The sequence below is a fragment of the Neolamprologus brichardi genome, unplaced genomic scaffold (genome assembly GCF_056152115.1).
Source record: "Neolamprologus brichardi isolate AB-2024 unplaced genomic scaffold, ASM5615211v1 NODE_ptg000032l+_length_1147064_cov_1, whole genome shotgun sequence".
Taxonomy (NCBI): Eukaryota; Metazoa; Chordata; class Actinopteri; order Cichliformes; family Cichlidae; genus Neolamprologus; species Neolamprologus brichardi.
This window is the reverse complement of record NW_028270039.1, coordinates 928,796-953,957: the sequence shown is the minus strand read 5'-3', so window position 1 is coordinate 953,957 and position 25,162 is coordinate 928,796. Positions and strand designations below refer to the sequence as shown.

The window sequence follows — 25,162 nt, the reverse complement described above, 5'->3', positions numbered from 1 at the left end:
CAAAGAGCTGAGCAGTGCGTGATCAGAGGACTGACATCAGGTCTCAGATACTTACGGGGTGTCCTTTAGGACCACGCTGTCCCTGAAAGACACCAGGAAAACACTTTGTCTTAAATATGACCGAGGCAGTGATTAGCTGCTGCAAGGTGTGAAAGACATGAGTGAAGATAATTTTCTCAGAATAATCAATCAAACTGAAAACTGTTCTAACTTCTTGTTAGGAACGAACCCACTCAGGTTAACCTCCCACTAAGGCCTGGATGTGACCTGCACAAGTAGCTGTCAGATCTCAGCAACTGGTTTATTAAAGAACTCAGGAAGAGCGGCACGAATCCATCCAGTCTATCCCAACTTTATATTCATTGTGTTTTTAATTTGTTAAAGACTTTGTTGCACAGGGCCGCTCCACTTGCCCTGTGGGCGGTCTCTGTCTTTTAAACTTGGGTTCTCTACCAGAGACGTAGGATCTTGAGGGTCCTGGGCAGTATCTTTGGTGTTCCTAGGACTAGGTTCCTGCGACTGCCGTTCCTGGGACCTGCTTTAGCCACTCTTCTATTTTTGCCATCACTGCCCTGAGTGCTCTGATTACCACAGGACCACTCCACATCGTTTCTCTCAGCTCTTGGTATTTTTTAATCTTCACATCTTCCTTCTTCCCGATGTTGCTATCACTCGGTATAGCTACATCTAACACTACAGCTGTCTTCCTCTGCTTGAACTTGGCCTGTCTGTATCTGGAAGTCCCACTGGATCTTAGCTGGGTCATTTTCAGCCATCCTAAAGGCCATATCCCCCTGGATAATTGGATACGACCTTGGGACTTCCAGGCCATAATCATCACAGATGTTGCTGTGTACTACGACAGCCACTTGCTCATGGCACGTATAACCTGCCAGCTAGCATCTTGCACTATTCTGCTGTGTGCTGGAATATCTCAGGGAACAGTCTGTGCAGCCTGAACCTGGTAGACCCCAGCCTCTATCCATCTTGTGCTTAAAGCTTGTTCCTGTGCTGCCGTGATTAGTGTTTCTGTGCTGTTTTTCAGTCCAACTTTGTGCAGCCACTGGTAGGGTTTCTCAGTTTCAGCCTGCTGGTAATACATGCTGTGCAGGCACCTGTCCTTTCATGATGATTCTTGTTCTTGCTGCTCTTCTTTCTCAGGTTTCTGCTGCCTCGGGTATTCACTAAGCATGTGATGGCCATCTTCCTGAATATACATTGTCAGTACTCTTGATGCAGCATGTTGGATCAACTGAAGGCTCTCATTGATTTAGGACAGCTGATAATCATGAATTACAACAGTCCAGTCCATAGGAGTATGGAGAATGTAAAAACACAGTCCTACGTATTTGTGTAGCATGCACATTGAAGGACACATCCTGAGCAAAAACAACTCCGACTGCTCGCAGTGTTACAGGAGGTAATTAATCCCATCCAGAGTACGTATCTGGTTACGCGCAATGTTTCTAAGATTTTTAGGACCAAATACAATGACCTCAGTTTAACTGAATTTAGAAGCAGTAAATGAGGTCAACCAGGTCTTTGTGTCTATAAGACATCCTTGAAGCAAATGCTATGTCTTGGAATGATACTAAAGGAAGCATCTATTATGTAAATAGAATTGGTCCTAGCACAGAACCATTCCTGCAATTAGCTGATACAACTGGGACGAATGATGGCTCTTTACTTAATGGTTTAATTACTGCCACCATGAAGGCCTGTTTTCAGATTTCCAGAAATGAGCAGTGCTCCATACAAAGTGGGAAGAATGTTGTTTCCCCTAACATTCCCATAGTTTCCCAATTGTCTATGAAACCTACATCGTTTTAAGGAGAAGACTGCCAAATATCCTCGGCCAAGACACTAACCCCACTTTGCTCTCTGATGTTGTTTATTTTATCTAATTTAATTCTGTTTTATTTGATTATATTATCCCTCTGTTCAGCACTTTGGCCACACTTGATGTCTTTAAATGTGCTATATAAACATAAATATTCCCTCCCCCCCCCCGTCCAACTGGGGGAGGGAAACAAAGAAAACTACAGAGTTTGACATTTTTCACACCAGTTCAGTATTAACCTTAAAACCTTTGACTGACATAACCCTGTGTCATATTTCTAAAAACAGAATTGCCAGTAGAGTTTTCCCTTGGCAGGTTGGTGATGTTCCACGGACTTTTGTTCCGGACACGGCTCCTGTTCCTACCCAACTGCTCGGGACGGTCGGCTGGGAGAGAGCTAACGGTGGCTAAAGGACAGTACAGAGGACGACAGCAGATCCTAAACAGCAGATCTGTAGAGGCAAGAGTCTACTACAGCTGACAGGGTTGCAGACCTTGTTGCAGGATAGTTGCAGGATGGGACTGAGAGGCATTTGTGCTGCATATGGACTTCCAGTCCCTGAGCCCCATTGGGAGACACCACCAAAGGTGGTTAAGAACAACAGGGCGTCGAGCTCCACACAGTCAAGCCAACATAAAGTGGAGGTTGACAGGGAGCAGAAGAAAGCAGTGACAGATGTGCCTGTCCCAGCAGACAGCGACAAGCAATAAGAAGCACGGGAAATAGAGACGTACCAGGTAGTTACGGGACAAGATTTTCTTTTTGTTCTGTTTGTGTACTTTTCATGTTATATTATAACGAGTGCTTGATTGGCACTATTTATGTTTATGACTTACCATGTCTCCCTTTGGTCCACTCTGTCCCTTTGTGGAGGCAAAACAATTAAATCAATCCAAACATATCACATCACTAAACTAAAACATAATAATAAAGATGAATTTTTTATTAATGACCAGTGAAGGAACTAAATTATTCAGTTCTTCCAGTTACAAAAGGAACTTAAGGGAACTCACAGGCTTGCCATCTAACCCAATTGGACCCTAGGAGAGAAGATAAGACAGTACGACATTCAGATTGTGTTATAGCCCCTGATTCACAAAGATGACATTTCTAACTTTTAGGAAATACACTGGCAGTTAAATAAAGACTGTGTATCTTCCTCAGACATACAGATGGCAGTGCTGGTGGTAGTAGAAGGAAGGTGCTGTCACCAGTATGCTACCAGTTAAACCAGTGATTGGTCTGTGTTTACTGTGCTGAGCAGCCACAAAGTGGCAAACTAATCATGAGAAGATGGCTTTGTAATATTTTGGTTTGATGTTCCATTTTACCTAAAGGAGTGCAGAAAATGTTTTTACATATTTTATATGAGTAAAACCGTCAATCACCAGCTAATTCATGAAGTTTTATAGCCTAAAAACAACCCTGGCAAACAGGTGGTTATAGCTTACTGGAAATCCTGGAAATCCTCTTGTACCAGGTTGTCCCTAAAGAGAGGAAAAAAACCATGAGAGTGTTTAATATGCATCAGTCTGACACAAAGTCTGGAAAAGTGTAGTTGAGAGTAGAACAGCTATTTTTACGTATTTTGTAAATGGTGAATACACTGTGTGCGATTTCCTTCTGTGTACACGAGGAAATCAGATACTGAAAAATGTTCTGTCTCGCCTCAGGCCAGCAATGACTGTTTCAAAATCACTCTCACAGTGAAAATGTACCACATATTCATCCAACCCAGTGACATGACAAAATGCTAAAGCTGTTGAAGCATTTGTTTTGCCTCGGGTTGCATAACCTCCTGTTTTCCTCAGCGCTCTGTTTTTTGTTCACAACTGTAATGTGTTTGTGACTGACTCCTGTGCAGAGTCTCTTCTGCAGCCTGTTATTTGTTAGAAATGCCTATTACAATACAGGGAAAGTGGGCATACAAAAGGAGAGACTATAATAATGAACACTAAGAAAAACAGATGCTCAGGCTGGCTCGTTGCCCTCCTGTAAACTATAAACGGGGAGAAATAGAAACATTCAACTCGTGTTGTCTCCTGAGAACTTTGGTCCAAACAAGAGAAACCATTATGACTGGATAACTAGCCGTGAGCCCAGCTGGACAAGGATGGAGCGTCTGATAAAATAACGATGACTAGTGATCCCGTCTAACTTAACTTCCAATGCAATCGTTTACACATGCACTCTGCAATAATATAACAATATTCTGTCATGGAGCAGTGACTCAGTCTTGAATAAAGACAATTTGGCCGAGCCTACATAAATCCATGCTCAGCACTCCACAAACCTGAAAAGTAAGGAATTGTCTAGTTTAATTAATAGAGCTGAAACGTCTGTTGGTGTCCACAAAACTGATGTAATGAGTTCTACAACAGTGGTAGCTAATAAAGACGTTTGCTGCAGACGTGATTAAAGGGTTCATAGATGTAGGGAGAGACACTTACAGGAGGTCCTCTTGGTCCAATGATAGACAGTCCAGGCTCTCCTGGTGCTCCCTATGAACAGACAGAAAGACAGGAAAGGGGATTCCTTCCTCTAGCACTCACATCTATAAATATTATCAGAGGGATTCAACAAAAAGGTAAACGGCTACAGCAATTCATCACATACAATGTTTAATGTTTAAAGAAATGTAAAGCTGATGTGACACCAATGTCTGGTTACTTGGGGTTTAAATTCTAAGCTGGTTTAAATTTGGTGATAGTGGGTAAACACCTGTGGCTACTGAACTAACTCCTGATCCTTGTTTAAGGGCTCTATAAATGATTAGACTTAATGGAAGAATGTTATTAAAATGTGCAGTAATGCAAGTAACCTCTTGTTTCTTCATATTTTGCTAGGAAAATGGGATACTTGCAATTACTTATTGAACTACTGTCTCTTGGACAACCTTCTTCCTTCTAGTTTCTTTGAATAGCATTCAGGAATAGTTCTCCACACTTCTTGAAGGACATTGCTTAACTCTGGTTCTGGTTCTTTTGCTGCTTTTTGTGCCGCATCTGTCACTCTGCCACTGATCATGTTCCATTGTGAAATACATTTGCAGTGTGGGATTACTGTCACTGTCATGGTCCTGGGTCTTTGATCCAGTGTTTTTATTCTGCACTCTTTATTTGCTCCCTTGGTTTTAAGAAATGTTTACATTCATGTGTGGGTGAAGCGCTGCTGAGGATCTCCTTAATCGCACTAGCCCGTCTTCCATGGAGGATGGAGAGTCTGGGGACGACAGGGACAACTCGTCTATCTCCGAGGGTTAGGTCACCGAGGTAAACAAAGAACGAGACTGCAGACACAAGCGGTGGAAAAGAGCTTCCTACGAAGGGTGGCTGGCCTCTCCCTTGGAGATGGGGCAAGGAGATTGGCCATCTAGGAGGGCTCTGAGTAGTTGGAAGCTAAATAAAGCTGTGATTTTGAGTTTAATTCTGTCTGCTGAGTCCTGCATCTGGGTTCACTCTCTATTTGCCACAAAATTGTTCAATGACATTGGACATAATGTCATGGTTGCCAATCGTACGCATTCCCGATGGCTAAATCAAAAACTGATTGAACTTTTTTGTGTGGAATAAATATATCAATATAATGCCTACTGATATCAGTTATCAGCAGCACAATGGCACAGTGGTTAGCACTGTTGCCTCACAGCAAGAAGATCCTGAGTTCAATTCCACCATCAGGCCGGGGTCTTTCTGTGTGGAGTTTGCATGTTCTCCCCGTGTTTGCATGTTCTCCCCGGGTACTCCGGCTTCCTCCCACAGTCCAGAGACATGCATGTGTTTTACAGATAACTCTAGATAATTACTGTTGTAGCTCAACTTTTTAACATATTACAAAACACTTTACATCCTGCGGCGGTCTATCCTTCAACCGTAGTATCTTGGCTGTTCCTAGGACTGCGCTCTTCTAGACAGAGAACTTGGATGTTGTTCCTGGGATCTGCTGGAGCCACTCGCCTACCTTGGGAGTCACTGCGCCGAGCGCTGCCATTACCACTTGGACCACTGTTACCTTCACCCTCCACATCTTCTCCAGGTCTTCTCTGAGCCCTTGGTATTTCTCCAGCTTCTCGTGTTCATTCTTCTTGATTTTGCTGTCACTCGGAACCGCTACGTCTATCACTATCACATACGTCTTCCTCCGTCTACCACCACTATGTCCAGTTGGTTAGCCATCACCATTTTGTCCGTCTGTATCTGGAAGTCCCACAGGATCTTAGCTCGGTCATTCTCCATCACCCTGGGGGCGTCTCCCAGTTTGACCTCGGGACTTCCAGGTTATACTCGGCACAGATGTTCCTGTACACTATGCCGGCCACTTGGTTATGGCGTTCCATGTATGCCTTGCCTGCTAGCATCTTGCACCCTGCTGTTATGTGCTGGATTGTCTCATCTTTACACAGCCTGCAACTGGGGTCCTGCCTGGTGTGATAGACCCCAGCCTCTATGGATCTTGTGCTCAGAGCTTGTTCTTGTGCTGCCATGATTAGTGTCTCTGTGCTGTCTTTCAGTCCAGCTTTGTCCAGCCACTGGTAAGATTTCTGGATGTCAGCCACCTCCTCTATCTGCCGGTGGTACATACCATGCAGGGGCCTGTCCTACCATGGCAGAGAGGCGCCTCCTCTTCCTCGGGTATGTGCTGCCTGAGGTATTCACTGAGCACGCAGTTAGCCGGGGCAGTCTTCCTGATATACTCGTGGAAGTTTGTTGTCTCATCCTGGACAGTGGCTCTGCCGCTCACTAGGCCCCGGCCTCCTTCCTTTCACTTAGCGTACAGCCTCAGGGTGCTGGATTTTGGGTGAAACACTCTACGTATGGTCAGGAGGAGATAGAAGAATCAAGACGAGGGTCTTGATGGCAGTGGCTTCTATCTCCTCCTTTGGCCAGCCTAATACCCCAGCAGGGTACCTGATCACGGGCAGGGCGTACGTGTTGATAGCCCGGATCTTGTTCTTACCGTTCAGCTGACTCCTCAGGACTTGCCTGACCCTCTGCAGGTACTTGGTGGTTGCAGCTTTTGTAGTGACCTCTTCATGGTTCCCATTTGCCTATGGGATCCCCAGGTACTTGTGAATGTCCTCTATGTCTGCAGTGTTGCCTTCTGGTAGTTCAATCCCCTTCCCTCTTTTCGTTACCATCTGTCTACACTTCTCCAGTCCGAACGACATCCCGATGTTGCTGCTGTACATCCTGGTGGTGTGGATCAGTGAATCGATGTCTTGTTCACTCTTGGCAAACAGCTTAATTTATGACAACTGCTCCATTCCATAGTTGGTATCCGTAGCCAGTCTTATCAATGATCTCACCAAAGGGGTCCATGTCTATGCAGAACAGCAGTGGAGACAGAGCATCTCCTTGGTAGATCCCTCAATTGATGTTTACTTGTGGTGTTGGCCTCTAGTTAGGACTGGACAACATATTGAGTTTTTAAATACATTGATATATTTTTATACGAGATATGAGATGTGACAACATCGTTTATATCGATATAGTCTATGTTACGTTATAACGCCTCTCTTTCATCCACTTTTGTCTCTAGGCAACGTTACTCTGCCTCGCCTCTCCTTCACTGAACACAACTCCCCCTCGCCCGTCGCTTCACCTGCAGGCAACGACAAGATGGACACGCCAACTATCAAAGAGGAGCTGGTCAGTAAAAACTAAACATTTGGAAATTGCTATTTTAGTGCTGGTAGCAGTGATTGCGTTAAAATAATGTTAACGCCATAACTGCATTAACACGGCAAATCTCCGTTAACGAGTTACCGCGGATCACCCCGTGCATGGGGCTGGACGGCGTCAACGGGTTAATGAGCTAACTGGGCTAACGCGTTGACGGCATCTAAAATCCTTTCATTGTCTCAAAACTCGACGGTGCACCTTATGTATGAATTCTGGTTGTGCTTACTGACCGCGAACCGATTTTCTGTGGAACACGACGCTCAGCAATTCAATTCAATTTCAATTCAATTTTATTTATATAGCGCCAAATCACAACAAAAGTCGCCTCAAGGCGCTTCATAGATACAGAGAAAAACCCAACAATCATATGACCCCCTATGAGCAAGCACTTTGGCAACAGTGGGAAGGAAAAACTCCCTTTTAACAGGAAGAAACCTCCAGGAGAACCAGGCTCAGGGAGGGGCGGCCATCTGCTGTGATTGGTTGGGGTGAGAGAAGGAAGACAGGATAAAAGACATGCTGTGGAAGAGAGACAGAGGTTAATAACAGATATGATTCAACACAGAGAGGTCTGTTAATACATAGAGAACGAGAAAGGTGACTGGAAAGGAAAAACTCAATGCATCATGGGAATCCCCCGGCAGCCTACATCTATTGCAGCATAACTAAGGGAGGATTCAGGGTCACCTGGTCCAGCCCTAACTATATGCTTTAGCAAAAAGGAAAGTTTTAAGCCTAATCTTAAAAGTAGAGATAGTGTCTGTCTCCCGAATCCAAACTGGAAGCTGGTTCCACAGAAGAGGGGCCTGAAAACTGAAGGCTCTCCCTCCCATTCTACTTTTAAATACTCTAGGAACAACAAGTAGGCCTGCAGAGCGAGAGCGAAGTGCTCTAATAGGGTGATATGGTACCACAAGGTCATTAAGATAAGAAGGGGCCTGATTATTTAAGACCTTGTATGTGAGGAGCAGGATTTTGAATTCAATTCTGGATTTAACAGGAAGCCAATGAAGGGAAGCCAAAACAGGAGAAATATGCTCTCTCTTTCTAGTCCCTGTCAGTACTCTTGCTGCAGCATTTTGGATTAGCTGAAGGCTTTTCAGTGAGTTTTTTGGACATCCTGATAATAATGAATTGCAGTAGTCCAGCCTGGAAGTAATAAATGCATGAACTAGTTTTTCAGCGTCACTCTGAGACAGGATATTTCTAATTTTAGAGATGTTGCACAAATGGAAGAACACAGTCTTACATATTTGTTTAATATGTGCATTGAAGGATATATCCTGGTCAAAAATGACTCCAAGGTTCCTCACAGTGTTACTGGAGGCCAAGGTAATGCCATCCAGAGTAAGAATCTGCTTAGATACCATATTTCTAAGCTTTTCAGCACCGAGTACAATGACCTCAGTTTTATCTGAGTTAAGAAGCAGAAAGTTAGTGGCCATCCAGGTCTTTATGTCTTTAAGACATTCCTGCAGTTTAACTAATTGGTGTGTGTTATCTGGCTTCATGGACAGATAGAGCTGGGTGTCATCTGCATAGCAGTGAAAATGTATGCTATGTCTTCTAATGATGCTGCCTAGGGGAAGCATGTATAATGTAAACAGAATTGGTCCTAGCACTGAACCCTGTGGAACTCCATAATTAACCTCAGTGTGTGAAGAGGACTCTCCATTTACATGCACAAATTGGAGTCTATTAGATAGATATGATACAAACCACTGCAGTGCAATACCTGTAATACCTACAGCATGTTCTAATCGCTCTAATAGGATATTATGGTCGACAGTATCGAATGCTGCACTAAGGTCAAGAAGGACAAGCACAGAGATGAGTCCACTGTCAGAGGCCATAAGAAGATCATTTGTAACCTTCACTAAAGCTGTTTCTGTGCTGTGATGAGCTCTGAAACCTGACTGAAACTCTTCAAATAAACCATTCCTCTGCAGATGATCTGTTAGCTGTTTGACAACTACTCTTTCAAGGATTTTTGATATGAAAGGAAGGTTGGAGATTGGCCTATAATTAGCTAAGACTGCTGGGTCTAGAGATGCTTTTTGAGTAAAGGTTTAACTGCAGCCACCTTGAAGGCCTGTGGTACATAGCCGATTATTAGAGATAGGTTGATCATATATAAGATCGAAGAATTAATCAATGGCAGGACTTCTTTGAGCAGTTTTGTAGGAATGGGGTCTAAAAGACACGTTGATGGTTTGGAGGAAGTAATTATTGAAGTTAACTCAGAAAGATCGATTGGAGAAAAAGAGTCTAACTTAACATCAATGGTACTAAGAGTAGCTGTAGATAATATTACATCTGTGGGATGATTATTGGTAATTTTTTCTCTAATGATAAAAATTTTATTTGTGAAGAAGTTCATGAAGTCATCACTAGTTAACGTTAAAGGGATGGTTGGCTCAAAAGAGCTCTGACTTTTTGTCAGCCTGGATACAGCACTGAAGAGAAACCTGGGGTTGTTCTTATTTTCTTCAATCAGTGATGAGTAGTAAGCTGTTCTGGCTTTGTGGAGGGCTTTCTTATAAAGCAACAAACTATTTCTCCAGGCTAAATGATGATCCTCTAAATTTGTGACACGCCATTTCCTCTCCAGATTACGAGTCATCTGCTTTAGGGCACGTGTTTGAGAATTATACCACGGGGTCAGGTACTTCTGATTAGAGACCTTAGTTTTCACTGGAGCTACAGTATCCAGAGTCGTACGTAGTGAGGAGGTGAAATTATTAACAAGATAATCGACCTCTGTTGGGGTAGCGTTCAGATAGCTGCTCTGCTCTATGTTGGTACAGGGCATTGACGATGATAACAGTGGCTGGATTATATTCTTAAACTTAGTTACAGCGCTTTCAGAAAGACATCTACTTTGATAAAGTCCACTCTCCACTGCTGCGTAATCAATTATTGTAAATGTAAATGTTATCAAGAAATGATCAGACAGGAGAGGGTTTTCAGGAAACACTGTTAAATGTTCAGTTTCTATGCCATATGTTAAAACAAGATCTAGAGTGTGATTAAAGTGGTGGGTGGGTTCTTTTACATTTTGAGAGAAACCAATTGAGTCTAACAACAGATTAAATGCCATGTTGAGGCTGTCATTTTTAGCATCAACATGGATGTTAAAATCACCCACAATAATTATTTTATCTGAGCTCAGAACTAAATTAGATATAAAGTCTGAGAAATCAGAGAGAAACTCTGTGTAAGGCCCAGGTGGACGATAGATGATAACAAGTAAGACTGGTTTCTGAGTTTCACAGCTGGGGTGGACAATGTTAAGCGTCAGGCTTTCAAATGAATTAAAAGTCTGTCTTGGTCTTTCATTAATTAATAGACTGGTGTGAAAAATTGCTGCGACACCGCCCCCTCGACCTGTGCTTCGAGATTTCTGGTAGTTAGAATGACTCGGGGGTGTTGATTCATTTAAACTAACATAATCATCCTGCTGCAACCAGGTTTCTGTAAGGCAGAGTAAATCAATTTGTTGATCAATTATCAAGTCATGTACTAACAGAGACTTGGAGGAGAGAGACCTAATATTTAATAATCCACATTTCACTGTTTTACTCTTTGGTTCAGATGTGGATACTGTATTGTTCTTTCTTTGTAAATGTTTAAGTTGTTTGTTGCTGGTTTTTAGTTTGTTTTTTGTCTTTTTGGAAGCAGACACAGTCTCTATGGAGATGGGTTTTTGGGGGGGTAGCAGGAGGAGGGAAGCTGCAGAGAGGCGTGTAAGACTGCAACTCTGCTTCCTGGTCCCAACTCTGGATAGTCATATTTTGAGGGGTTTAATAAATTTGTCGATATTTCTAGAAATGAGAGCTGCTCCATCCAAAGTGGGATGGATGCCATCTCTCCTAACAAGACCAGGTTTCCTCCAGAAGGTTTGCCAATTATCTATGAAGCCCACATCGTTTCTGGGACACCACTCAGACAGCCAGCAATTTAAGGAGAACATGCGGCTAAACATGTCACTCCTGGTCTGATTGGGGAGGAGACCAGAGAAAACTACAGAGTCCGACATTGTTTTGGCAAAGTTGCACACCGATTCAATATTGATTTTAGTGACCTCCGATTGGCGTAACCGGGTGTCATCACTGCCGACGTGAATTATGATTTTACTGAATTTACGTTTACCCTTAGCCAGCAGTTTTAAATTTCCTTCAATGTGGCCTGCTCTGGCCCCTGGAAGACAATTGACTATGGTTGCCGGTGTCTCTAGCTTCACATGTCTGAGAACAGAATCACCAATTACCAGAGTTTGACCCCCAGCGGGTGTGTCACCGAGTGGGGAAAAACGGTTAGACACATGAACGGGTTGGTGGTGTACCTGGGGCTTCTGTTTAGGACTACGCTTCCTCCTCACCGTTACCCAGCCGCCCTCTTTCCGCAGCTGCTTGGGATCTGCCGGGGAACAGCTAGCGGGGCCTACGCTATCTTCGGCTGCACCAGCTACAGGGGCCTGGCTAGCTAAGGGTGAGTGAAGGGTGCGAAGCCAAGTCTCCAATTCAGTAATCCTGGCCTCCAGAGCTGCAAATATGCTACATTTGTTACAGATATCATTACTGCTAAAGGAGGCCGAGGAGTAACTAAACATCTGACACAGAAGGGACAGGTGAAGTAGCCATGGTGCTAACGGGTCGGCTACGAGCTAAGCTAGCGAAACAGTACAGAGACAGTGAGTGAATACTTCGGCTATAAATTAGGTAGTGAGTACACAGAAAGTGTGCTTCGGATGAAGCACGTGAAGATTATACTATGAAAAAAAGAATGTATTTAAAAGTTGTTAATTAAACTGCTAAGCAAATAAGCTACTCAGAAACACCACTGTGTTTGAGCAGGAACAGGAAGTGATATTATACCACAGAGCGAGCGAACACCAAGTGACAGCGCCACCGACAGGTTTTTGACATTTTTTTCTGTCAAAAATGTTTTAGGACGACTTTGGTAAGCTACAGAGCTGCACCGCTTGATGGATTGTTGGAGCTACCGTAGGCGGAGCCTCGCGGAGTGATACGTACTGTGCTTCAACGTAATATTACTGTATTGTGTCCGTATAAGGACCACAAATGGCACTTATTAAGAGACATGGTTACAAAGAGGATTTCAAACTCAGTCACGCAGTAGAAGTTAAGAACAGAGCAGATGCAAATCTGTCTGTCTTTGTTATTATGCTCAGTGTCTTTGTTTACATTTTGACTGCACAATTGTGAGCTCTTAGTTATGCACAAAAACAACATAGTTTTATTTTATTTATGGAGCATTATTATTTAATAAAAAATGATAATTTATTTCGGAGTAATTCTTGTTATTTACATCTACGCTGTATGTTAATAAAAGTGCCTGTGTGAGATCTGGGACACAGCTTTGACTAAAAACTCTCTTTTTGTTCTTACTTTATGGTTTTAAGCTAAGGAATATCGAGATGTGAATTTTGGGTCATGCCACCCAGCCCTACCTCTAGTGTTGTTCACCGAATCCCCATTGCGTTACTGATGAAGGCTCTTATTGTCCTGGTGATCTTGTGCAGTTCACAGGCAGGTTATTGGTCGGGAGTTGGATGGAACTGGTCCCTTCTACGTGTCTGTCATAAACTAGCAGCTAGCAGCATTTGTGCTCCCAGCGGCTCATGGAGTACCGTCAGCTTCTTCAGCCAGTAGTCATGAATCATGTCAGGGCCTGATGCTGTCCAGCTTCTCATACCCTTTCTTGGATGTCTGCCACTGTGGTCCCTACTGGACTATTCAGGGAGTTTACTGTGGTCTCTTAGATTCACTAGCCACTGTGGATTGCCGTTATAGATTGGGTCCTTCTCCCATATGCTCTTCCAGTATTGCTCCGTCTCCAGCCTTGGAGGTGCTGTTATTGTTCCCTGCCACTGAGAGCACACCTTAGATCGTTCTGTGGAGTCGACCTGGTTTCTCCCCCTGCCTTCCAGCTCTCTGGTGTACCTCTTCAAGTGGCTGGACAAGGCTGTGAGTCTTTCCTTGGCAGTTTCCAAGGACTCTGTACTTCTTAGGTACCTTTTCTTTATTACACCTTTCTGTAGCTTCAAAAGTTTGCTAACTTCTCTCCATGCTACCTTGATCTTGGCCTCTAGTCTCCTTCTCCATGGAGGAAACAGCTCCATGTGGCTTTTCATCTTGTAACCAAGCATCTTACAGACCACTGCTACCGTGGTGTTGATTAGCTGATTGGATGTTGCAGTTGGTATCGTCCTAGTGCTGTGTTTACATCTTCTAGTAAGTCTTCAGAGGGTACTTCACATTTTACCAGAAGGTAAAAGTAATGATTGAAAAAGAGGGTTCGTTTAATTTGAGGTTGTTGTCTGTTGCTTCCTTGGTGCTCCCGCTTTGGTATTCAGAGAATTTCATTTGTACAGATGAGAAGTCACAGGTTAGGGTTTGAATTTCAACCAAAACCAGGACCCACTCAGAGTAAACAAACCAATTGTTGTTCACAAGCAGACAAATGGAGTATGGATCTATTTCATCCTAAATAAACTTTTGTTTAATCCCACAAAGATCAGTCTCCATCAGCTGTGGCTTTAAGAGATTACATGCATGTCTGCTTGTATAATTTTGGTATTCCTTCATTCTGTTTGTCCTGACAGCTACGGGAACAGACGAAACACAGATCATTACCTACTGAAGTATATTCTCAGCCTACAAAGGTAAATATTTTGCACTGTGATCCATAAAGTAGCCACTCCGTTGTCTGCTCCTCCGCGCTTTATGGATCCCGATGATCAGGTTACAATTTTTGTGTGGCAATCCAAGGCTAAGATTATATTTTAATGACTGACTATTTAAAAAATGTATTGGCTAACAACCACATTTGACTCTCTGGTATGTGTTGTTGCTTTTCCCCTTTGTTACACGTTTCAGCCAAGAATTCAGAGTGATGAGAACAAATCTGTATTTGTATCTGACAGATTGGAAGATTTTGCTTGTTGACACTCTCCCACTTTAGAGACAGTGTGTTTAATGTTAAAACCCTACAGACGTATAGCAGTGGGAATAATGGTCACCAGTCTTTTTGTTCTTCTCTTCTCCAATATAATATAAATAACATAATAATAGAAATATTTGGGGTAATATTAAATCTTCTACTTCTGCTGAGTGAACAGCATTTTAAATAAATTGTGTCCATCATAGTACAGAACACAGCAGGAGCAGAGAACCTTTAAACTCAGACTGCTGCGTTGACCCTCGTGGACACGGATCACCTGTTCTACCAAGTGAGCTAATTTAGCACCCTAGGATTTTGTCATGTACTCTGCCGTTGGCTGTATAAAGGTCTCCCCAGTTGGGGACAGACTTAGGAGTCTTAAATTAGACTTTTCAGATGCTTGCGTAACAAATAGTTACTTTGGTGTTTCAGAGTGTAAAGACTTCAGGTGACCTAAGCAGGGTGGGAAACATTTACAGACCCACATGCTGTTGAAAAATAGAGATCCAAATCCCATCCCTGTCCATACAATGAAGTGCACAGTTATGCACCTCTACTTCCACCACCCACTGAGTCCCACCTTAGCCAAGTCTATTTATATTTCACTGCAATCGGGCGTGTTAATCACAGATGAGCAAAGTCAAAGGAGTCAAAAGTAAAAATAGAGTTTCAGGATTAAGCTCCAACATTTAGTTAAAGTTTAATCAAGTTATTTTTTTAACTGTGCTGAATAACTACATTTGTATGAGGACCATCTGATGGGATGTGTTCCTAAACTTACCTTCTCCCCTGCGTGTCCTTTTAAGCCCTGGGATCAGACACAGCAGACACAGTCACATGCAAGTAGGTGTGTAGAGGGGGGAGAGACACAAGGAGAGAGAGAGCGAGAGAGAGAGGGAGAGGAACCAGTGTTAGATACATGGAGAGGGTTCATGCAGCATCTTTAGGACTAGTGACGGAGGTGGTGAAGCTAAAGGGAACTACTGTATATGTAACTCAAATGGAGGAAGGTGATATATGTGGCTGTCCTGAGAACAGGAAGGGTAATTAACACTGCCCCAAAATCACTGTCTGCCCTCCTCCACCCCTGGAAGCCCCAGCTCCTCCTCTCTCAGGAAAACAGGAGCATCACAGGTGAGCACCACACCGCCACCGGTTTGACCCGCTGCCCTCGAGTTTGTGAGTTTGGAGGTTCCTCCAAACTCACAAACAGCCTCTCTACAGGCCTTTCTCTTATTTCTGTATGAATTTCTCTTGTTTTGCATTTATGCCCATTGACTGTAAATATTACTGCTAATTATTCCAGCTGTTTATATCAACTATTTATTCTTATTCTGGCACAGTTGGTATGAAGCACCCACAATCATTTCATTGTTCATGTACTACGACGATAACAGGCTGTTGTATTTCATGTGTGTGTGTGTGTGTGTGTGTGTGTGTGTGTGTGTGTACACTTAGTTTTTTCCATTCTGTATTGTTTTCCAGGGTGAAGTGATTGCACAGCTTACATTCAAAGTAATGTAATACCTTCCATCACTGTCTGCTTTCCCTGTCAACTCTACAAATAAACAATCTCACACAGCGCTGTCAGAAAACTCCTGTCAATCAATATGTGCATCCATCCTTTACATTACTGCTACTATCATGTGGTATTTCTGCTAAATCATATCATATTTCTGCTACATTACAGTATTGCTGCTGCTATGCTACTTTTCTACTAAGTTGTGCTATTATATTATTGTGTATTAAGTTATAATTTGCACTGAAAGCTTATTCATCTCATAGCAAAGTGTAGTTGTCTCTGTCGCTGATGGTTTGTCCATCTCCCGTTAACAGCGACTGGAGCTGGGCAAGCTGAGAGACCAGCAGCTGGTTTCTGGTGGTTTGCAAATGTGGATAAACCTCTGGCCTTTAATGGTGACATGAGGGGAGAACGCAGTGGTCTGCTTTCACTGACATCGGTTAGCAGCCAGGAGTCGTATGGAAACACAGCTAGCATTAGGAAGTAAACCAGCTTCAGTGATTTAGCTTGGTAACAGGTGAGTGTCCTCTTGTTAATTACCTTGGCCAACATGTGTGATAAAGAGAGGATGGAGCTCCTTTATTATATAAGCAAGTAAACTTTTGCCCATGATGGAGAGGGGACAGCAACTCTGACCTTCTAATAAAAGTCTAATAACTCGTGCAGGTTGAGCAGGGTCAGATTAGCATCTGTGAGAATGACTGAATGTGATGGGCTTAACCAGCTGTTTGCCAACACCCCACATATTTGAATCCCCCTGTTAACTCTGGCACACACTATTCAACCATTTTAATTTAGCTGATTGATTTATCTTATTTTTAATTGACTTTTTGAAAAATCAGGATGCAGACCTGTATTTCCGATCTTACGAACAACTTCACAGATATGTGGTCGTCAAAGAACACCCACCGCACCATTTATATGATGGTGACCATTAAACAGAATGAGTTCAACCTCAAATATATGCTGTAAAGTGAGTCCAGCTAACAATGATGGGAAACAGTTTTCTGCATAATAATTATTTTTACTTTTGATATTTTCTGCACAGTTTTCCAATAATGCGGTGCAAGAACACAGGGCTGCTGGAAAGCTATCAGCAAGCAATCTAAGCAGAAGGGGTTACATGCAGAGGATATGGGACCACACCCAACGTCTGGACTAATGTCTCGACTAATGGCAAAACTAGTTTCTCAGTGTTGCAACATCTGGAAGAAACAACTGCTATCACAACTTGAAATGAGGTAAAACAGCAACAGGGAGGCAGAACCTGAGGTCGGGGGAGATATCATCATCCCCACACTCTAAGATTGGGTACCAAACTCAGTGCGAGTGCATGAGCAGCTAATCTGAGAGATGGGCTCATGGCTGAGCTGGAAACCTGGACCCTCCATGGTTGATTACCAAGACTACATGAAGTCCCCTCTGAACGTTTCCTCAAAGATGTGAATGCAGCGGAAAATCCCTCCTTCGACTATCATGGTAACCAACCAGCTAATCAACACCACGACAGCAGTGATGACTGAGATGCTATAAGACAAGCAGCCGCAAGGAGCCGTACCCTCCATGGAGAAGGAGACTAGAGGCCAAGATCAAGGCAGCACGGAGTTAAGTTAGTGTGTTTTCCTTACGCTATCAGTGCTCCTACTTAGACAAAGGATTTGAGTGTTTCTTCCACCCAAAGGAGCTTCAAGAAAGCTTTGTTATCACAGTGCTGATCATTTACTTCTGTATTAATGCATACTGTTCAAAATAACTGTAATCTAATCCTGTGACGTTAATCCTTTTGCATTTGTGTTGTAAGAGCTTTTGAATGTAACTATCACTAGTGCTGGTGATGCATGAACCCAATTCACTCACCATTCTCCCAGGAATTCCCATACTTCCTTTGCCACCCTAATGTCCAATGCAAATTAAGAAGGAACAGGAGTCAATAAGATGTTCTACAGGGATACCATGGCATTCAGACTTATTGTCTCTGCAACGCTCTCATTGGCAAGGAACTACGCTAATCTCATTTTTTCACTGATGCGTTATAGAAACAATGGTTGGTTCATGTTAGTGAGACGAATGTTAGCACATTTATATCCTAATGGAAACCAAAACTAGAAAAGAGAATAACAAATTTAAAAGAGCTTAAATGCTTTGTCCTGACATCAGTTAGTAGCCAGGAGTCGTATGGAAACACAGCTAGCATTACTGCTACAAAAGCTTTTAAAGTTTTTAATGTCATGGTATTCCTTTAAGGAAGATGATCATTTTTGTTACTCAGAATAACCAATTCAACATGCCATGCCCAAGTTATGGGAGCAGAACGAAGATCACTGTGAAATTATCAAATAATCATGCCTCATTCAACACTGCAAAGTTCAAGATGAAAGACGATGGAAGAAAGTTGCAGTAATTTCTTATGTCATTATGTAAAGTTATTAGTAGCCCCTGTTACTTTGTTACACTTTTCCATCATATATCCCAGTGTTACGGTAAGGGCAGCGGGTTGAAAACCACCTGATAGGAAGTCATGATTGGGTGATTCGCCAGGTTTTAGCTTCAGATCAGGGCTTTGATTCCTAAATCGATTTTTACATGTGTATAGTTTAAAGTCTGATTGTTCCAAGATGATAGTGTAGTACTTTTATATTTACTAAATGTTCATCCAATGACATAAAGACACACTGTTGCCTTTCGCAGTCTAACGTCGGTGTTTGGTTTTTTTAATTTACCCAACTTTAACAAACAAAAAATCATAATGTTTCTCTGACTTCGTTGTGAGCTGACAGCGTGATTCTGCAACCATTCAATGCAATAATGCTTGTTAATAATTACTGTTCAAGGTCCCGATTTAAATCAGGGCTTTGGGGAGAATCTGGCACCGCCAAGATAGTTTAACCTGGACCTGGAGTCTTTAAAGTGCCCAACATGATTATTTGCTGGAGCCACAGAGTACAACATTCATTATAGTAAAGTGAGGTGAATTGGGTGTTTGGTAAAATCTCAACCAATTCGTTTTTTGCAAAGAGGGAAATGTGATTGCTGCAACGGTCATGTACACCCTGTTTCTGCCTTTCCTAGTCAGGTACATGCAGTACACACTCACACTTGCATATATACTAACAGAAAACACATGCTTGCATGTACATACTTCCATATGTGTATGACACATTAAAACTGAGCTTTGCGCTGGAGAATGGACGTTTTAATCAAAAAGACCAAGAGCTGGACAGGTGCACAATCACAGCACACAGTGTTACAAATGGATACTGTTAGGGTGTGCGATTCAACTGCTGTACTGACATCTCTTTTCATCATATAAGTGATAAAAACTGCAAAGTTCACTGCAACAGTACACCTGTACTGGTGCATTTGTATTCCAGGTTCTGTAAGGATGTGCACAAGTTGGTAGTCGTTAGTCCTCTCCGTTAGACTACCAACTTCAAACCCTGGTTTCTGGGAAACCTTTAAAGACTATTTAAAGACTATTAAGATAACGGTGTGTTATTATCTCGATTTTCATTAAAGTTTCATTAAACTGTGACAAAATCAACAATCAACAACAAGTAGTAATTTGCACATTTCATTCTAAACTAGCAGCTGAGATGTTAATGCTCCATCACATCAATATGCATGAGGACACACAAAGAGACAGGTTAAAACAAAAGTTACCGGAAAGCCTGCTCGTCCAGGAGGACCCTGAAAAAAGCACGAGACAAAATTAGTATGACAAGAAGATTACATTTCACAGACAAAATTAACATAATGAAAGACACCTGCACTTAATCAGGCCAGAATAAAATCAGTAGTAATGACTGGAGGGGCTGTTTACTACCTTACAGCAAGGGAAGCATTTATTTTGTTCACTGACAGCACAAAGTATCCTGCTGATGCACTAACATCACAACACTCAATGAATTAAAAAAAAAAAGTTTAACTGTATGAACATAAGTTTTAATGTAAAACAACAGTTTTCACCACATAGCCTCATGTAAGGGTTGTTTTTGGAAGAACTTGTAGTTTCCATGCTTCTGCAAAACAAGCCCTCTGAGATCTCCTTAACTGCCCTTGCCCATCTTGTTATTCAGCTAATCCAAGCTACAGTGGAGGTTTCCAGCATAGTGACTTTCATTAAAAACAAATCACAAGGAACTAGAATACAATGGCTTTTATTTATGGGCTGGGACTAACAAGAGGGAGCAAATTTTAAAAAAGTCAAGTGTGTTTGGCTTTCACAAAGGAACTCAAGTCAAGGCTTTTGAACAGCTCCAATAAAGAAAGAATACAAAACACATGAGCTGGAAGTCAGAAGTGGAACAAACAAGAGGACAGGAGACGCTGTTCCCCTCACATTAGTAACTCTGGATGGAAGAACACGTGTTGGATTTGATCATTGATTTGAAAGATCAGTTTGCATTAGGAATTTTGAGTGGCTTAAATATTGAGAGTAAAAAGTATCATCTATCATCAGCTATCGCCGGTTCGATCCCCTGCTCTGTCTGTCCTGGTCGTTGTGTCCTTGGGTAAGACACTTCACCTGCTGCCTACTGGTGATGGTCAGAGGGGCCGATGGCGCGATATGGCAGCTTCTGTCAGTCTGCCCCAGGGCAGCTGTGGCTACAACTGTAGCTGCCTCCACCAGTGTGTGAATGTGAGAGTGAATGAACAGTGGAATTGTAAAGCACTTTGAGGGTCTTGAAAAGCGCTATATAAATGCAATCCATCATTATTATTGTTAAGCGAAGCAAAACTGTCAGAAAAGTCAAACTTTACTCAACTATTCTCCTTGCTTCCTCTACGTCCATACCATTGATTCTCTGGCAGCTGCTCTACTCTCATGTTCTGGACCTGAAAACAGGGTTTGATCTTTGCTTTCATCCTATAATACTGGACTTTTCTACAAAGGTTTGAACTTTTAGAGTGTTTAAACAAGAGATAAAAGTGTGAACATGTTTATGCCTGTAGTGAGAGGTTTTACAGCCTTAAAACATCTATAATAATTGTAAAAAATAAAGTTGGCTACTTCGCAGATTTCACCTGTCACGGGTTATTTTTAAATGAGGGAACACTGTATACCACTACAAGTCTCTCCTGGGTTCCTTCAATATTGGGACATGAAACATGCTTTTTCTTAAAAAGCAATTAGTCCCATTAGGGCCTTCAGAGTATTATTATCCAACCACTGTGAGTTTAGAGAGTGTAATTAAAAGTGCTATAAAACACAATTAATGTGGAAAAACACCATTAAAGAGTCAGAACCAAAACAATCTGTAGCTAGCCCAAAATCATCAGGGTTGGACAGAACAATACTAATCATGAAATGACCAAATTGAAATGATACACCACTGAAGTCCTTTCATTTTTCTTATGAGGAAGCTGATACAGGTATTGTCGAGAGTGTGTGAGGATTGGTTGGTTAAGGATGTACGTTCTCAGTCATCCAGGTCATAGGTCATAAACTAATCTAAGGAGCTTGGAAAGAAAGCAACTGGACTTCTTTAAATTTCTTGAAGACGTTTCAACTCTTATAGAAGCTTCTTCAGTTCTAAAACCAAATGATGGTCAGCCCCAGATTATTAGCCTTAGTGGGGGTTGGCCCTCATCAGGGTTGTTGACCCACTCTTGATCATGTGCTTTATCACAGGAGCCAAGATGTGAAAAGTATTATTAGCAGAGGTTTCAGGTGAAACCATTGTGAGACCTTGCCTCACCCTATCATTAGAATTTTTGAGATCAGCAGACACGAGATGTGAGTGGACGCTAAGGCGTCTGCGAAAGGATCCAAAAATTAGATTATAGATGGCAGGCAGCAGGTGTCGTAAGCCCCGCCCTCTGTTCAAAGATGGTCGTTCACAGTGGACATAGATGACTTCACTCCTCTTTCAAACCATCTGTCTTCTCTGTCCAAATTGTGAACACTGGCATTTTCAAAGAGTGACCTTTGACCTTTAGATGCAGATAGACAGCTGAGTCTTGTGACTGCGTGGTTTTTCAAATGTAGAGGTCTGAGCCCTCGTCGCTGCTGTGTACTGTAGCGTTGTCCTGTTGATAAAACCAGTCGTTACCACACAGATGAGGGCCCTCGGTCATGAGTGATGCTCTTTGCAACATCTGGACATAGCCAGCGGCTCCTTGACGCCCCTGCACCTCCTGAAGCTCCATAGAGAACATCTCAGATGGGATCTGCTTGTCATGCCAGTAACGTTGGAAGCCATCAGAACCATCAAGGTTACCTTTCTTCTCATTAGACAATACAACTTTCTTCTACCTTTCAATGTTTGGTGCTCTCTTACAAAGTCCAAACGGTGAGTTCTGCAGCGTTCAAGGAGACGAGGCCTTTGAAGACGTTTTTTGTTTTTGAGGCCCTTCAAGTCTCAGATGCCATCTGATAGTTATGGGCTCAGTCGGCACCAGAAATGCCCTTAATTTGGGTTGAGGATTGTCTTGACGGAGAGCCAGTTGGATCCTCCGGCTCTGTGCTGGTGAGATTTTTTTGGGTCTTCCTCTTGACTTTCCAACCCTCAGGATCATTTAAGAAATTCCAAATGACTTCTTACTTCCCATCTCAGCAGCGACGGTGCGCTGAGAGAGACCCTGCTTTTGCAGTTCAACAACCCGATATTCAAAAAGGGAACATTTGTTTGCCATCAGAACGTCATGATAGTGTGACTACCTGACAGAAAATGACAACAAATCCACATTCTTGCACAGATTTGGCCTTTTAAAGCATGTGGTCCTAAACTTTTGATCTGCTGTAAAACAGCCTGTTTCACTCCTTCTTGTTGCATGTTGAAGTTCTTCTTGGAACCTTGTTAAGATCCAAACATTAAAAATATGAATCTTTGCCATTTTTCAACTGATCTTAAACTTTTGACCAGGACTGTATTAACAATTGAATCCATTGGCAACGACTCAAGGCTCAGTATCTTGCACATCTTGCAGACTGGAGCAGCCAGCTATTAGTATGTCTTGATGCATGCTCAATCATCCAGCTAAGGAAATCCCAATAACAATGATTCTGTTCATCTGGACGTAGCGTTTTGTCACCCATCTAAGTGACTTCTGCAGGTTGCCAACCTTATAAACAGGACATTTGCATAAGGACTGAAACCAGCCCACTAATTGAACAATGGGCTGTGAGGTCATTGATCATTAATATTCAAATTGTCTTGACCAGTGATCAATAACCATGAGTACCATTCACAGAGAGCTGGGGAATGGCTGCAATCACAGCATGTAAGATGGTGACAGATGAACCCTTAGGCCCCTCCTCCATTCAGAGATGGTCTTTCCTTTTCACGTAAAAGGCCTCCTTGACTCCGCCCTCAAACCAGCGTTCCTCCCTGTCCAGGATGTTACATCCTCATCATTGAAAGAGTGTCCACTGGCCTGTAGGTGTGAACAGACTGCAGAGTCCTGACGAGGAGGCTCTTCTGTGTTCACTGATCAATAATCAGCCGTGTTAATGCCTCACAATTAAGCCATTAACTCCAATATTCCTCTGGTTCTCACTCTTCATCCCAAAATCTAACTACTCTCTGCCTCTGTTGAAGTGTCTGAGGTCAGTGATCCTGCACATCATGCCCACGTCCCAGTCTACACCCGCCTTTTCATTGTTACTCTTGTGTTTACAATAAAACTCATGAAATCGATTACTGTCTTCTGTTTGGTGTCTCAGCGTCTGACACTAAACTAACCTCGTGTGCAGTGCAAACGTAACATCAACAGAAGTAGCTGAAGCTGGAAGCAGTAATTATTACATCCATCCATCATCAGTTCAAAGTCATGTTGGTACTGGAACCTATGCCGGTGGCTAATTGTGTTATACATTTCCTTTGTTGTGGTTTTGCAATATTTCAGTCTTCTTTCCTTGTTTGGAGTCGTGTTATTTCATGACTTTGTAAAGCTCTAATTTCTCTGTGGGTGCTAAAATACTTCTTTATCTAAAACATACGAGTTTTCCTTTTAATCAAAGCTTCAGTTTCAACTATTTGCCTGCATTCAGCTTTTCCTGCACAGACCTGCCAGGGGCCACAGGTCTAAGCTCCTTCATCATCAGTACTGTTAAAGTATGTGGACAGGCAGATGTTACACAATGAAACTACAGATTACCACCGTATCCAGTCAAGCTTTACTGGCAGCAGATGTGTTCCAGGGGATTGTCCGTTTCATCTACTTGTCACCAAAATGTAAAAATAATCACTTTGAGTCACTTCATCATGTGGAGGTCACACAGCATCTGGAGTACTTACTGGAGGTCCTGCAAGACAGAGGGAGAAAGAGAGAGCTCTAAGTTTTTATGAACCATGACAAAGCTTCCAGTTAACCCAACAATGGTGTGCAACCAAAATACGTTTCTGAGAGTTGAGTATGAGCAGCGGAGCAACAATGCACTTTTCATGGAAAGTCAAGGTAACTCAAGTAAAAAGATCTTTCTACAGTGGATTCACACTTCAGTGTTAAATCTGTGCCATAATCCTCAGCATGCATACAGGATGTGACTAAATGTCACTGTTCACACGCTGAGGTATACATGCTGACAATGGCATTAGCTCCTGTGTAGGCTACATCACAGGTAGTTCACCACAACAGTAGGAACCAGGCTTTGAGTTACACGTTTTATTGTCTGTCATGTTTCTGACATAAAATGAAAGAAATGCTTGTTAAAAACTCCAAAATAATGTAACTGATTTTTGTTCTATGAGGTAATCAAACATAACTTCTTGTCACTTTTCAACACCACAAGACGCCAATTATTGAGTTGTTTTCTGTCTCATTACAGCAGTGGCTCATGAGCACTGTAATCTGTACACAAGTAACCAGATTAACAAGAAATAAAAAGCTTCATGTAAACATCCTGAAGGTTTCGGTCCAATCACACGTCACCGTTTTCTTCTAAACAAAGCGGATGAGTTAATCGGTGATCAATAGATAAATAAAAAATCTTTTGGCAATGCAAATAAAATTGATTGGTCAAAAATAGCATCTCTTTAGGGTCTCTAACCCTGTTTAGGGAAACCTAGTGCATGTAAAATACTCAAACATCAAGTGAATTTCTCATTGTCCACACATGGTAAAATTATTATGAAAATTCAACCCTTTCAGATTGTGCCAAGTTAATAAACTCACATCACAGCCCGTCAGCTTTCATAAAACAGGCCTTT

General features: G+C 42.3%; 2 protein-coding genes across 2 annotated transcripts in view; both read right to left on the bottom strand.

Moving 5' to 3' along the window:
• col13a1 (collagen, type XIII, alpha 1) overlaps positions 1-24,230 on the bottom strand; it is a 71,856-nt gene extending 47,626 nt beyond the window's left edge. The window contains exons 1-8 of the mRNA XM_087836962.1: positions 19,671-24,230; positions 17,868-17,903; positions 15,270-15,296; positions 4,292-4,342; positions 3,293-3,328; positions 2,855-2,881; positions 2,678-2,704; positions 56-82 (exon numbers count right to left, since the gene is read on the bottom strand). Coding sequence (XP_087693088.1) covers positions 56-82; positions 2,678-2,704; positions 2,855-2,881; positions 3,293-3,328; positions 4,292-4,342; positions 15,270-15,296; positions 17,868-17,888 — 216 coding nt within the window. The 5' untranslated portion in view covers positions 17,889-17,903; positions 19,671-24,230. The remainder of the gene's footprint in view (positions 1-55; positions 83-2,677; positions 2,705-2,854; positions 2,882-3,292; positions 3,329-4,291; positions 4,343-15,269; positions 15,297-17,867; positions 17,904-19,670) is intronic.
• LOC148095937 (uncharacterized) lies at positions 11,310-13,679 on the bottom strand. The gene is made up of 2 exons (XM_087836986.1): positions 13,428-13,679; positions 11,310-12,188 (listed from the first exon to the last, which is right to left on the bottom strand). The coding sequence occupies exons 1-2, from the start codon at positions 13,677-13,679 to the stop codon at positions 11,310-11,312; spliced, it is 1,131 nt and encodes a 376-aa protein (XP_087693112.1).
• Positions 24,231-25,162: the final 932 nt, after the last annotated feature.

Coding starts and splice junctions, on each gene's coding strand:
- LOC148095937 (XM_087836986.1), bottom strand. CDS start 13,679: ATGAAAAGCCACATGGAGCTGTTTCCTCCATGGAGAAGGAGACTAGAG. Junction 12,189..13,427: donor ACTCCACAGAACGATCTAAG/GTGTGCTCTCAG, acceptor TCGCTAGCTTAG/CTCGTAGCCGACCCGTTAGC.